Source organism: Drosophila serrata, unplaced genomic scaffold (genome assembly GCF_035046125.1).
Source record: "Drosophila serrata isolate PLE 108 unplaced genomic scaffold, ASM3504612v1 contig_276, whole genome shotgun sequence".
NCBI classification, from domain to species: domain Eukaryota; kingdom Metazoa; phylum Arthropoda; class Insecta; order Diptera; family Drosophilidae; genus Drosophila; species Drosophila serrata.
This window is the reverse complement of record NW_028257174.1, coordinates 1,629,753-1,643,968: the sequence shown is the minus strand read 5'-3', so window position 1 is coordinate 1,643,968 and position 14,216 is coordinate 1,629,753. Positions and strand designations below refer to the sequence as shown.

At 41.6% G+C, this 14,216-nt stretch overlaps 2 protein-coding genes across 4 annotated transcripts in view; one reads left to right on the top strand and one right to left on the bottom strand.

Annotated features, from left to right (window-relative positions):
• LOC110180430 (uncharacterized) overlaps window positions 1-14,216 on the top strand; it is a 117,228-nt gene that overhangs the window by 78,960 nt on the left and 24,052 nt on the right. For all 3 annotated transcript variants that reach the window (XM_086835412.1, XM_086835410.1, XM_086835411.1), the window contains exon 3: window positions 11,352-13,533. In XM_086835412.1, the coding sequence (XP_086691538.1) occupies window positions 11,352-13,533 (2,182 nt within the window). The remainder of the gene's footprint in view (window positions 1-11,351; window positions 13,534-14,216) is intronic.
• Window positions 5,826-14,216, bottom strand: part of Setd3 (SET domain containing 3) — an 86,828-nt gene continuing 78,437 nt past the window's right edge. Inside the window, exons 5-6 of the mRNA XM_086835413.1 lie at window positions 6,835-7,101; window positions 5,826-6,770 (exon numbers count right to left, since the gene is read on the bottom strand). Of these exons, the coding sequence (XP_086691539.1) occupies window positions 6,251-6,770; window positions 6,835-7,101 (787 nt within the window). The 3' untranslated portion in view covers window positions 5,826-6,250. The remainder of the gene's footprint in view (window positions 6,771-6,834; window positions 7,102-14,216) is intronic.

Below are 14,216 nucleotides of genomic sequence, written 5' to 3'. Positions count from 1 at the left end.
CATAGGAATGCTTTTCGAATTGAAATTATAGCATTTTTGGCTTAGTTTTGAGATTTTAAAATTTAGATTTTTTATAAAAAAAATTGCAACAAAAAAATATCCATAAAAACCTTGAAAATAATGGGAATATTTTATCCCATTTGATTACAAAATGCAAGGGTATTAAGTTTCCTTTCTTGTTTGCTTTATCAATTTTCTATTATCAATATTTAATAATCCAATTGTTTAAATTATATTATTCATTTAATTGTAATACCCTTCCCTGGTATTATAATTTAAAGCTAAAACATTAATTTCTCATCAATAATTGAAGTGAAACCGAAACCTGGCAAAGTCCTTGCCACTTTGGCATTAAACAAAATTATTATATTAACCCCCAAGCTGCCAGTCCTCTAAGCCGCTGCTTACACTGCTCGCTTTTCCAGCCACCAAAATAAAAAAAAACAGTACAAGAACAAGAAAAAGAAGGAGGGAAAACAAAAAATAAAATAATAAGCATTGCAATGGGTTTTCTCCTTTTCGCGTTTTTCCCAGGCAGCACTTAAGCCGCCCCGGCTTTTCTTCGCCTCGCAATTTTTGCGAGAACTCAACTCTCTCGAGTATCCTGGGGAAAACAAACGTCGCCGGCTTTCTGCTGGCTTTTTGGGTTAATGCCACGCCCCCGGCGCTACGCAAAAGTATGGAGGGGGCGGCACTTGTTTTCAGCTTAACTCATGCCATCAAAAGATGACGATGGAGATGTGAATGCAGGCCAAGTGCCAAGTTGGAGAGTGTAAAAAAAGAAATGGTTGGAATGCAAAAAACATAAGTGACTGGAGAATGTGGAAAACGGATTACCCAAGGGGGTTAACTTAACACCAATACAAGGATCCTTAGTTAAGGGAAATCCTTTTGTAAAAAGTATACTTTATTGATTAGGAAAACTATTAACTAATAATGTTTGAGGGTATCCTTAAAGGTTTATAAGTAATAAACCAATCACAGGAGTCTTTCCTCTTAAATCCTTTTTAATTTAAAAAGATGATAAAGAATGTCCAGCCAAAAGGTATTCATTTGATTAGTTTTGCAGGTGAATCTTGGGAAAAAAAATGAAAAAGGGAAATGATGACAGTTTTCCTTCTTCGTTTGCCATTACATTACGGGGGTAGGGCTGAAAGTAAGCTAAAAAGGCAAATGGAAACGAACTTGCAAAATGCGTCACTTTTAATTTGTTTACCCTGCCTTCGGCCTTCTATTTTTCTCTATATATATATATATATTTCTATATAGTATATAACTATATATATATATTTATTTGTGTGAATCGCTACCATCGTTGTCTGTTGCTGCTGCAACTTGTCGAGCACTTGTCGTCCGCCTGCTCTTGGCCCCGTCTTGAGTGTTGCAATTAGCAAATAAAATAAGTAGCAGCTACCAGTTCTCAGTTCCCTGACTTGCAGCGGCATTGCAACAATGCAACACAATGTTGACAACAATGGCCGACTTAATTGCAAACAAACACGATGCTGGCAACGCTGGCAGCTCGCAGCGGGTACAGTCACGTGCCATGCAAATTAGTTTCCATTCAACTTAACCTTGTTAGGACAAAGTGACAGTGGCAGGACTCCCACTCTAGCGATGCCACGAATATGCATGAGCAGTGCAGCAGAAATAAGCCGCATTGGGAATGTAAAAATAGCAAGGAAATGTATCTATTTTATGTCCTTTTTCTAATTGGCAAATGAACGTGTATTTGTATATTTCTAAAGTAGAGTTGGAAGATGGTAAGAAACTAAAGACTTTGTATAGAAAGAAGAAATTCTTCTTATAGATAAGTCCTTGCTGAGGTTTCAAATCTTTCTCTAAATAAAATACCCAATGCAATAGAGCAATAGAATTGTGATCAGTGTCGTAAAATAGACAATTCCATTTTGATAAGAGAAAAGAACATTCCTGCGATTTTCTCTCAAAATCAATATGGAAAAGTGGCTGCAATTTAAGAGCCCCAACTAGCTCTGGTTCATTTTGATTTTGTGCAACACCTGCTGGCATTTCCACTTACGCAGATTACCATCTGTTTTTATGGCAGAAGGCGGCCTTCAAGGCAATAATATGCAGCAAGAGCTGCTTGCAGCAGCAGCAGCAACAGCAGCAGCAACTGCAACAGCAGCAGCAGCAGCAACTGCAACAGCAGCAGCAGCAGCAACAGCAGCAGCAATTTTCGCTCCATTGCCCCTACTTAATCATATAGTTGGGAGCCACGGCCACGCCCTCACTTCCTGTGAAGGCAAAGGTATTCAGGCTACGCTTTAAAAGCGAAGCAAAACGGGGAAAAAATGTTAAGGAAAATAAGGCGATTATTAAAAAGCTATAAAGTTAAATAAATACCTTAAGGCGAAGGCCTTAAATAACTTTACCTGCCATTACCTGAGCTTAATTCAAATACCTGAGAAACTAGATTCGTTAAAGGAAAATTGCATAAATAAATGCCAAAGAAAATTAAATACATATAAATTGCAGTAATTATTTTAAAATTTTTAACCTTAATTAAATACATATATGTGTATATATTTTTATTATTTCTTGCATTTCGTGTGTGTATTGTGGCATTTTGACTTTTCGCCAATGTTAAAATACAAACTAAGCCAATTTCGAAACGTTTAAGTTGAGAGCAAATAAATACAATCAATTGGCAACAACAAAGAGCATAACTTAATAAAACCAACACAGTCGCAGGATACACACAGGACACACACAGGACTAGAGAGAGAGGAGCATAAACAACACAATGCCAATTGGTCGTCGCATGCAAATGAGCGTTGAAAATGAAATCGCCTTAAAATCTATGGAAATGCGCTTAAGTGCTTAAGCGGCATGCCCGCACACACACACACACACACACACACACACTGGCACACACACTCAGTCATGGGGATTGGTCACGGGGGTTGAGGGGGAGTGAAACAAAGCCTGGATTAAAGCAAACATGGCTCTAACCACGTGTCCCTGTGGCTACGCATCCTCCTCCTGTATTTTGTAGTCCTCTCTGTGCGACAACATGCCTCGATTTATTTCCGACTAACATACAAAAAAACCAAAAAAAAAAGAGAGAGATCGAAAAACAAGAAGGGAAAGCCAACTTTGGGAAGCCGAATTTTGCATACCCTTGAATTGGAAATCGATCATAACTAGGCTTTATATATTCGCTTTTTATATGGGAAATATTTTTGAATTAATCAATGTTTAAATATTGCATAACTCAGCCAAAAATGCATTAATTTTAATTCGGAAAGCATCCATAGGCTAGTTTTCAGCAGGTTAACAAAGCTGCATACTCCATTTAAAATGTTAATTTTTGGCCGATTTTTGCAAATTTCAATGATGTAACCCCTTTCCTTTTTTTCAGAAAATGGGAAATTTGTGAAAAAATTGTTTTTCGCCCGGATAAAGCTAAAATGATTCGCCTGTTGATGCTGATCAAGAATATATATGATTTATAGGGTCGGAAATGGCTCCTTCACTTTCTTTTAAGCTTCTGACTGAAATGAAAATACCCGGAAAAGGGTAGAAAAATGTTCTCTGCTTTAATGAAAACCATTACTTTTATTCATCTTTGCCAATGAAATTCGTGTTAGACAATATTATTTGTCAGTTATAAATGAAATTATTTCAAATATATAGGTTTTTAGGAACTTTTTCTACAGTTACTATGGTTCAGAATAGTTATAGCTACGATGCAACCACTATATTTTCTGGGTTCAGATTTATGTACCGCGCCTGGTCATCATTTTTGTGACCCATGTTGCAATTGTACATTTTAAGCAGCTTAAGTTTTGCGAATGTGGGTGCCGTTTTGCACATGAAAATCGGGTGACTGTGGTGTTTTTGAAGGAGGGGAAAAGCGACATTTGTCATTTGCTAATTGCTTGGACGAGAACACAAAACGAAATTTGTTGGACGGCAATTAGGAAAAGCTGGCGCTGCCAATCGATAACGATAAATGCGACTAAGCGATATCGATGCGACCCAGTTTCCCGTTTCCGTCCTCTCATTTCGAATATGTATTTCGAATATTTCAATCAACTGGCCAAACATCGTTCCTGCCTCCTGCCTCCCGCCCCCTCCTGCCGCATTTGGCAATCACTTTTCCGACGAGCGTGAAAATTGAGTGCCAACTGTGTGGGAAATGTGGAAAAGCGGCGCAGGGACGACGCGAAATGTGAATACGGAAAATAGCTATTCGAGTGTCAAATCAAATGTCAGGAGGAGGCGGAGTCGGAGGCTTTCGAGCCATTTTAATGACATTTTCAAAAGTGTTTCCCGTTCGTAGTTTTCACTTGACTTTCCCTCCACCCCCGACGAATATCATCAACACAACATCGTAATCATCATTATCATCACCATCATCGTCGTCGCCATCGGCAGAATCAGAATCGCGGGGGGGAAAGCCATCGCCTGCGTCCCCATAATTAACACCACTTGGAGCAGCAATTTGGAGTGCATTGTTGTCGTTCCCGGCTTCAATCCAGTCAGCCATCCTTCGATCCTTCGAGCCAGAGATGGCTGCGTGATTAGCATTTATAGTTGGAGAGGATTTTCTTTTCTTTAATGCATTTTTATGGAAATTATCGTTACTTTTCTTATGGAACTATAATATTTTAATGTCTTTTTAAAACATGAAGAGTATTTCCTTTTCTTAAGCTGTCAATATGTTGTTTCTTCTAATATCATCTTTCCTTCACTGTAAAGGTGAATTTCCCTTTTTGATCCGGAGTCTTTCATTTCCGCTTCCGGTCGTGACTTTACCTATACTCACGCGCTCATTCCTGTTATCCCCTCGAATCAGTTTTCTTCTATTAGCATCATCTTTCCTCGCCTGTAAAGAAAAAATTTCGCTCTGGTTTCATTTCCGTTTCCGGTCGTGAGTCTCCCTTGACTCACGCACTCATTTCCAACTAAAGTTGACCTCTGACACACGCACACAATCGAAATATCCTACATAGACAGACAATGCCAAAAGGCATTCGCCAGATGGTGGGGGGTAGGGTAGTGTGTGTGTGTGTGTGCGCCGGGCGATTGGTTTTACAAATTGATTGGTTTTTGAGGCTGTCACAGCTGGACAGGTCCTGGGCAAGTCAATTAGTTATTGGCAATTAAATGAATCTAAGTGACAAATGCCCAACTACCACCCCCAAATAATAATTTCACAAATCGGATTTGTTTTTTTTAAATAGTATTATAATTTCAGTCTAAAGATTAAAACTAACTGAAGGAGTCATTTCCGACCCTACAAATCATATATATTCTTGATCAGCATCAACAGGCGAATCTTTTTAGCTTAATCCGGGCGAAAAACAATTTTTTCACAAATTTCCCATTTTTTGAAAAAAAGGAAAGGGGTTACATCATTAAAATTTGCAAAAATCGGCCAAAAATTCACATTTTAAATGGAGTATGCAGCTTTGTTAACCTGCAAAAAACTAACATAGGAACGCTTTCCGAATTGAAATTAGTGCATTTTCGGCTTAGTTATGAGATTTTTACATTTTGACTTGTCCGAAAAATATTCATATAAAAATAGTATTAATATTGATTAAAAAATGGTATTGCACCTTCAGTCAGAAGATTAAAACTAACCGAAGGAGTCATTTCCGACCCTACAAATCATATATATTCTTGATCAGCATCAACAGGCGAATCTTTCTAGTCACCTCGACAAACACCCAAGTCCCCCCAGTAATAATTCCCCAAATCGGATTTATTTTTTCCATATTGCCAAAGGTCAAAGGTGAATGTAGAGCCCCCTTTGGTTTCTCCCCCGCGCGAAGAATAAAATACACAGTATATTTTGCTTTGTTGACTTCATTTATTTATTTTCCAAAAATAATTAAACAGGTTATAAATTAAAAATAATAAAATATAAACAAACATAAAACAATTAGGCTTAAAAAAAATAAATCATATAAAACTAAATATAAAATTCGCGGGACAACACTAGACGTACACAATTGTTAAAATGAATAAAGTATATAATCGAATATATATATATATATGTTTATAAAACTGATGAGGCCTTGTCTCGGCTTCGTTTTGGTTTTCAACTGCAGTAATTTTAATAAGTTAACTAACAATTATAAATGTAATCGGTGAAAAAAAAATATAAAAAAAAACCTGGTTTAATGCTAATTCTTAGACTGAGCTAATGTCGCTATTGATGGCCACTCGAATTGTGCTCCTTTTTTTTTTTTGAGAGGGAAAAGTGTAACCCTTTTCAGACCTTGCAATGCTCCTGGGCATATTGCAGAGCTCCCGCCAGGATGCTCCTCTCCAGGCGACGGTACTGCAACAGCATGAGATCAATCTCTTGACCAGGCATCAGTGCCTCGCCCGCAGTCTCCTTGATCTTCAGCTGGGACAGCAACTCCACCTCATCGGCCTCCTTCAACGTGGCCTCAAAGACACCCAAAAGCAGCTTCAATCGCTGATACAGATACTGCCAGGTGCGCGTCTCATGATCCGTCTCCAGGGCACAATCAATGTACAGCAAGTCCCCGGCACGTTCCAAATCGCTGTGCCAGTGATCCAGCTGCTCGGCACTCATGTTGAACACCCGGACGAAGGCCAGCAATTCGCCGGATATGAAATCCGGAGCAGGCAGCACACGTAGCTCGGCCTTGCGATCGATATTCAGCTTTCCAAGAATGCTGGCACGCTGCTCCACCAGCGGATCGGTGGGACTCAGTCCCAGGCGAATCTTCACATAATCCTTGCGGTTGTTCAAGTCCACAAAGCTGTCAAGTGCAAATAATATTTATTTAGATTATTATGTTCTTTCACTCAATTCCTCCAACTCACCCATTGTGCACGAGAAGATCGGCATTGGAACGATCTCCGTAGTAGATAAAGAACTGCTCGCCAGCCTTAAAATCCTCCTGGGCGGTGCAGTCCATCTGCCGTGTGCCGCTGTCATAGAAGGAGGTAATCTTGCCTGGCTTATGATTGGCCATATCCCAATACGGAATCAGGGCCGATATGGGCAGCTGATTCAGCTCCGCCTCATCGATGGCCTGCATTTCCCTGGGCACCAGATTCTGACGAGTCATTACAGTGGAAACGGCCCATCTGAAGGGAAAGAAAAATATAAATATTATTTATTTTTGACCAAGTTATGCGATTTTTAAAACTATGATTTTTCTTTTTTAATTCTCAAAATTGTAGTTATATCGTTTAAGATAATGGTATTATATATTCAGCCGGAAGGTTAAAACTAAGTGAAGGAGTCATTTCCGACCCTATAAATCATAGGCAGTTTTATTAACCTGCTAAAAACTAACTTTTTCTTTTCTTTTCGAATTAAAATTAATGCATTTTTGGCTTAGTTATGAGATTTTTACATTTTGATTTGTCCAAAAAATATTCATAAAAGAAAATTGTCAATATCGGTTAAAAAATGGTATTGCACCTTCAGTCAGAAGCTTCAAACTAAGTGAAGAAGTCATTTCCGACCCTACAAATCATATATATTCTTGATCAGCATCAACAGGGGAATCTTTCTAGCTTTATCCGGGCGAAAAACAATTTTTTCACAAATTTCTCATTTTTGAAAAAAAGGAAAGGGGTTACATCATTAAAATTTGCAAAAATCGACCAAAAATTCACGTTTTAAATGGAGTATGCAGCTTTGTTAACCTGCTAAAAACTAACATAGGAACGCTTTCCGAATTGAAATTAGTGCATTTTTGGCTTAGTTATGAGATTTTTACATTTTGATTTGACCAAAATATCATCAATTAAACGTATAGATAAATACTGATCGGATATTCACTTTTTTGCTTTTCAAAGTTAGCTTGCTTTTTGTATTAAATGATTACTAATTAATTAAATTGCAAATCGGTTTTTAGTTAAACCATATAATCAAATAATTAGTAAGGTAAAGGTGCCTGGTGTAATCCTTATCAAACGCTCTCTCAAGTAATCAGTACCACCTACTCGTCCTTTTTATGCTTTCCCCCTTTTTTTTAGTACTTTTCCTATTTTTGGCTTCTTTTTCTGCGCTTTGCTGCGGTTGCTGCTGTTGCTGCCTGACCACAAAGAAAACTTTTTCATTTAATTGTGCATAAATTTTTCAATTTAATTATGAAAAGCAGCAACTTGTTTGAAGTGGTTAGGAGCGGGGCGTGGGTCTGAAGGGGGATTCGCCACTCACTTTGTTAGAAATCACTATGAACAAGAAGCACCACAAGCAGCAATAGAAAGCTTCAAGTTTTTCACTTTTTCCTCTGTGAGCGATATATATATATATATATATATATTATTTCTGGTTACTGGAATTACCAAAAAATAAACCTCAAGGAAAGTCCAAGCGGGAAAAGTTTTCAACTTTTTGCTCGAAGCCTTTGTATTGGCTGTTATGTCTTTCCGGCATAAAGTTGGCCAGGATTTTTTTTTTTTTTGTATTAAAAGTAATAAGTGCCAGTGTTGGAAAAGCACAAGCATAAGGACCAAAAACAAGGGTGCCAATGGGACTGTACCTTAGCCAAAAGTAATGCCCCTTCTCCACTTATTCACCATTTCGCTTTGTGGCCGTGTGAATGCTTTGTTATTTGAGTTTTTCGTTTAGAATGTTCAAGAAGGAAACTAATTTAAATAATTAGGAAAATGAAACTACGATCTTTTAAGTTTTTTTTGCTGATTTTTCATACCTAAAGCAAATGATAATAAATTTCAAGGTACACATTAATTAATTGAAAGAATTAGGGAATTTAAAGTGTTGCAGTAGCAACTATAAGTTTTTTGGAAATATTTCCAGATACTTTTTATTTACTAAGATTCCCATAGAAGACAATTTAACATTTCTTGCTTAGTTCTTTTATTTTTGACACCTGTCAGGATCAAAAGTGTGATACTTTTGCTAGCTGCAGCTGAGGTAAACTGTACTTGATCTACCTATCGCTGTCGGCTGACATTTATCGATGGCAACAAAATAAAAGAAATGGCAAACTGGTAACTGACAACCCGTTTTTTTTTTTTTTTTTTTTCTTTTGAAGGCCAACCAACATCAATGTCGGCTGCCTTTTACAGCCATAAAGGGATGCCAAGCCGTAGCCATCTTGTCGCCATGTGTGTGTGCATCTCACCTGTCAAACCGGAAGTGAGTGCCAGTGTGTGAGTCAGCCAGACGGATTTAATGAACTCTTCGTCTTCTTGGGCTGACACTTTCAAGTGACTCGCATTCCAAACACGCTTCACACACTCTGTGTGACCTGTAAATGGGTGAACTTTTGCCCTGTCATTACATGTCACAAAAATTATAATAATAATATCCTTTTGGAACATTGAGCCGTTCGAGTGGATGCCAAAAAATGTCATATGCACAGTGAGAAAATATGAAAACCTATATGAGATTATTGCGGGTGTGTGTTTGCGTGTCATCATTTAATCATGGCTACGCTTCTCTGGCTTAAATCCTTTATTTCTTTCTTTTTGTTGAGATATCTGATTTTATATCCTGGACAAGTTGAGACTCTTACGATACAAATCCGATTGTCCTAACGTCTCACGTCTCTTTTATTTCCTTGGGCTGTTGTCTGTCGTCTATCGCCTTTATTATGCATGCATACTCCTAGCCGGGTCCTTGGTCCTGTGTGTCCTCTGTGTCCTGCATTCCTTTGGCAATTCAGCAGGAAAAACCAGCAGAAACTAAGGCCAAATTGAAAATGGGACCAAAAAACACAGGCACAGAGAACGAGGGAAAGAGAGAGTTGTCACGGCAAATGACGTGAGAGAAATGCGTGTAATGGTCGGGGGGTTGCATTCTTGAATTTCCTCGATTTTTCCCTACAACTCGATTCGATTTTCCGGGACTTATGCAAGGATTTTGCTTTCTTTTTTGTATTGTTTTGTTTTGTATTTTTTTTGCCATGATTGCCTTTCCCTATTCCTGTATTGTTTCTGCATTTGTTTGTAAGAATTTTTCTTGCATTTTCCTTAGGGCATTTCATTAGATAGATTTAGCCTGATTTCTGGATTATCCAGCTACTGGCTTTTCCGGTTAATTATGTCAGCTATCGGAGGATGTATGTTTTGCGGGGTCAAAGGTAAAACCGCAAAGTGCTCTAATGGAAGGATGGCCAATCTGCATTAGTCTGATTAGATCATGATGATGATGATGATGATGATGATGGGATGCTGGGTTATGGCAGTTAATCAAAGGAAAACATCCTTTACAGGCACACACACACACACACGTAGTACATATATATATTATTCATACAGCTGCTACAGGATATGCACTACCGGGCCTGCATCTTTATCTCTTTATCTTGAAAATTAATTACGTGAAGACAAAAGGATACCGGAAACAGATTCACCCCCAAAGCACTCCCACTATGAATTTAATCCTCCTTCCTTTTGTCTTGTCTTGTTTTGGCTTTAAGCCTTTGAGCCCCCAACCCCCCAGGCGAATTCTTATAAAGTTAATTAATATTAAATTAAAAATAATAAACACACAGACTCTGATCAATTCTGGAAAACATTCTCTTTTTCCCCTTTTTTCTCCTCAATAAACAACACACATTTGATTAGATGTCAATAATCCAAAATGAGCTCGGTTTTTTTCCAAAAACATACACATCTTGGGAAAGTCAATAAGGATTTGGAGAAGAGCTGGCCAAATATTTATAGATTCCATCAATCAGAGTTGGTGGCATCGGCAAAAGGCGGGCTCATCCATCAATATCCCACACACAAGTGTAAAAACATTCAAGAATCTAGCTCAGATACACTTGGGAAATTAAATGTATACTAATGTATAAGATTTCTAAATCGATATTTATATTATTTGAATGCAGAGCGCTATGCTTTTAATTAAACTGCATAATAAGTTTACCTTTAAACTGTTTTGTTTACCAACTATAAAAATATACATTATAATATTTAATATTTAATATTTTTATCAAAATGAAAATTTCGAAGGAAATATTCAAATTTAAAATAATCATAACTTAACCAAAAAAGCATTAATTTCAATTCGGAAAGCGTTTCTATGTTAGTTTTTAGCAGGTTAACAAAACTGCATACTCCATTTAAAATGTGAATTTTTGGTCGATTTTTGCAATTTTTAATGATGTAACCCCTTTCATTTTTTTCAAAAAATGGGAAATTTGTGAAAAAATTGTTTTTCGCCCGGATAAAGCTAGAAAGATTCGCCTGTTGATGCTGATCAAGAATATATATAATTTATAGGGTCGTAAATGAGTGCTTCACTTAGTTTTAGGCTTCTGACTGACCCCGAAGCTCTTTAAATTCTACATTCAAAATTGTTTCTGTCAGTGTCTAATAAGCTCTCCTCCTCTCACTCTCTTCCTTGACAGCTCCTACAGACGGGTGTCTCCCTGATTGTGGACGATGGCAAGGGATCCGGTGATGGCAGAGGAAGTGGAAGTGGAAGTGGAAGTGTAACCGGAACCGGAACCAATCGCCGACGCATTGCCCAGTTGGGAACGCGCAAGCGAAAGCGTCGTCCTCAACTCCCGCTGGCCACCATGGGCGCCAACGAGGAGGACTCGGATACCAATTCCAATTCCGGCTCCGGTTCCGCCTACTGGCGTGGTCATGTGGAGGATGATGCGGATGCCCTGCGCCGGCGAAAGCAACCACTGGTGCGGGAACCCATGGCAGCCCTGGAGCGGGATCGAGAGAAGCATCGCCAGCGAGTGGCAGAGCCCACGGATGCCACGGCCCAGGCCAGCAGCAGCAAAGCCTATCGTCGTCCCTATGGCCAGGCCAAGAGGGAGCCGATACCTTCTGTCCTGCCGGAGAGTGGCTTGCCGGTGGCCACCAAGACATCGGTGGATTTGAAGAATATTCTCAAGAATTCCGGTGGCCTGTCCCTAAGCGAGATCCTGCAGCAGAAGAATCTCTCACTGGACGACCTGCTCAAAGGGAAGCAGAATGCTTTGCTGGCTCTACAGACCACAGCCGTGGCACCGGCCTCTACATATTCCTCGCCAGCGGAGAGCTCCTCCTCCTCATCCTCGGCGGTGGTGGGCTACAGAAAGTCACCCATACAGCTGAATAAGCAGGGTGTCCGTCGATTGCCGGCTGCCTACACCACCGCCACCTCGTCCTCCTCCTCTGCCACCAGCAGCTCTGGGAATGAGGAGGAACGGGAGGCCACCAAGAACAAGGCGGGGAAATATCCCAATGCCCTGCAGCGCTTGAAGCTCTTTGGTAGCTCTTCCAGGGAGAGCAGCACCACAAGACGCATTGGTATTGGCAGCTCCAGCCTAAGCCCCACCACCAGTAGCAGCACCACCACAACCACCACCACTCGAGTGCCGCTCTACAAGAAGCGACAGCATCTAAGGTCAACATTGAAGCCACCAGGACTCTTTAAGCCCATTATGAGTACTCCAACCACGACCACGACGATAGCAGCGGCGGCGGCAAGCACCACACAGGAGGCGGAGACCAGCACAGTGTATTCCTCCACAACCACAGCGGCTAGTAGCCAGGAGCAGAGCGAGGAGGAGGAGGTGCAGGAGAAGGAACAGGATCGGGAGCAGGAGCAGGATCAGGAGCCGGCCGAGGAGCAGCAAGAGCAGGATCAGGAGCAAGAGCAGGAACCAGAGCAAACGGAGGAGGCTAACTCCCAGCAGGAGCCAGACGAGGAGCAACCGGATTTTGGGGAAAGCAGTCCTCCAACCGATGCTTCACCAGTTCCATCGTCTGCCCTGCCTCCTGGCAATCCTCGCTATCGCCTGCGCAATTCCAGCATCAAGGATCCGAATCAGAAGCGTCTCAAGGACAACTTTATAGGTCACCACTACGATCACAATGTGGTGGACAGTGTGGAGGAGCTGGATCAGCCAGAGAGTGGACCCAGCTCTACAGTTTCAGCAGCAGGAAAGGAACCGCCTGTGAATAGGAGCAGTGAGCAGGAGATGAACGATGGGGACGATGAGCTGGAGAATTTCTTTGACGAAGTGGAGAGTCATACGCATCATACTAGGGTGCCAGCACCACCTGCTGCTCCTGCTGCTGCTTCTCCCACTGCCATTGCAACTGCTCCTGCACCCTCTTCCTCCTTTGAGCCACCATTAGCAGTGGCTCCTTCACCATCATCCTTTCCCATGCCTGGAAAACCGTCACAGCTCAACATCATTGACGATGTGGACGATCGCACTGATCTCCTTGAACTGATCGAGGATCGACGGTCGGGTAATCGCCTATTCAAGGTTTTGGAGCAACGCAATATGACTTTGGAGGAGCTAATCGAGCATAGGAAACGTGGTTCTAGCCAGCTTCATCTATCCACCATTGTGAGTGGCGGCGATGAGCATTCACGGCTGTATCCTGGCCAGAAAGTACTGCTGCAGGACAACATGGACATTGTCACCGCCTTCGAGAACTTCCCACACTTCAATCTGATGGATCTGAAGAGCGTCAAGCCGGACGAGATTAAGACGGATTCGCAGGGATCCAGCTACTTCACCTCCATCATTGACATTGAGCCCAATGATGAGATGATGAAGCCATCGAATGGAAATCGAGGTATAACGGCCTTGCGCCTGCGCCAACAGCGCCAGCGACAGCAGAGATCCAAGGGGGCGGGAATGCTTATGGCAAAAGCAGTGGCAGTGGCAGGAGAGGAGGAGGCAAGGTCAGGTCGAGATGCGGGTCAACGAGCGGGTCCAAGAGCGGGTCCAGTAGCAGACCCAGGAGCAGGTCGAGGAGCAGGTCAAGGAGTTGGTCCAGGAGCAGTTTAAGGAGAAGATGAAGGAGCGAGTCCAGAAGCAGGTCGGGGAGCAGGTCGAGAAGCAGGTCGAGGAGCAGGTCGAGGAGCAGGTATAGGGGCAGGGCGAGAAGCGGGTCCAGAAGCAGCACCAGGAGCAGGTCGAGAAGCAGATAGGAGCAGCTCCAGAAGCAGGTCCAGGAGCAGGTCCAGGAGCAGCTAGGAGCAGCTCCAGGAGCAGGTCCAGGAGCAAGTTCAGAAGCAGCTAGGAGCAGCTCCAGGAGCAGGTCTAGGAGCAGGTCCAGAAGCAGCTAGGAGCAGCTCCAGGAGCAGGTCCAGAAGCAGCTAGAAGCAGCTCCAGGAGCAGGTCCAGGAGCAGCTCCAGTAGCAGGTCCAGGAGCAGGTCCAGAAGCAGCTAGAAGCAGCTCCAGGAGCAGCTCCAGGAGCAAGTTCAGAAGCAGCTAGGAGCAGCTCCAGGAGCAGGTCTAGGAGCAGGTCCAGA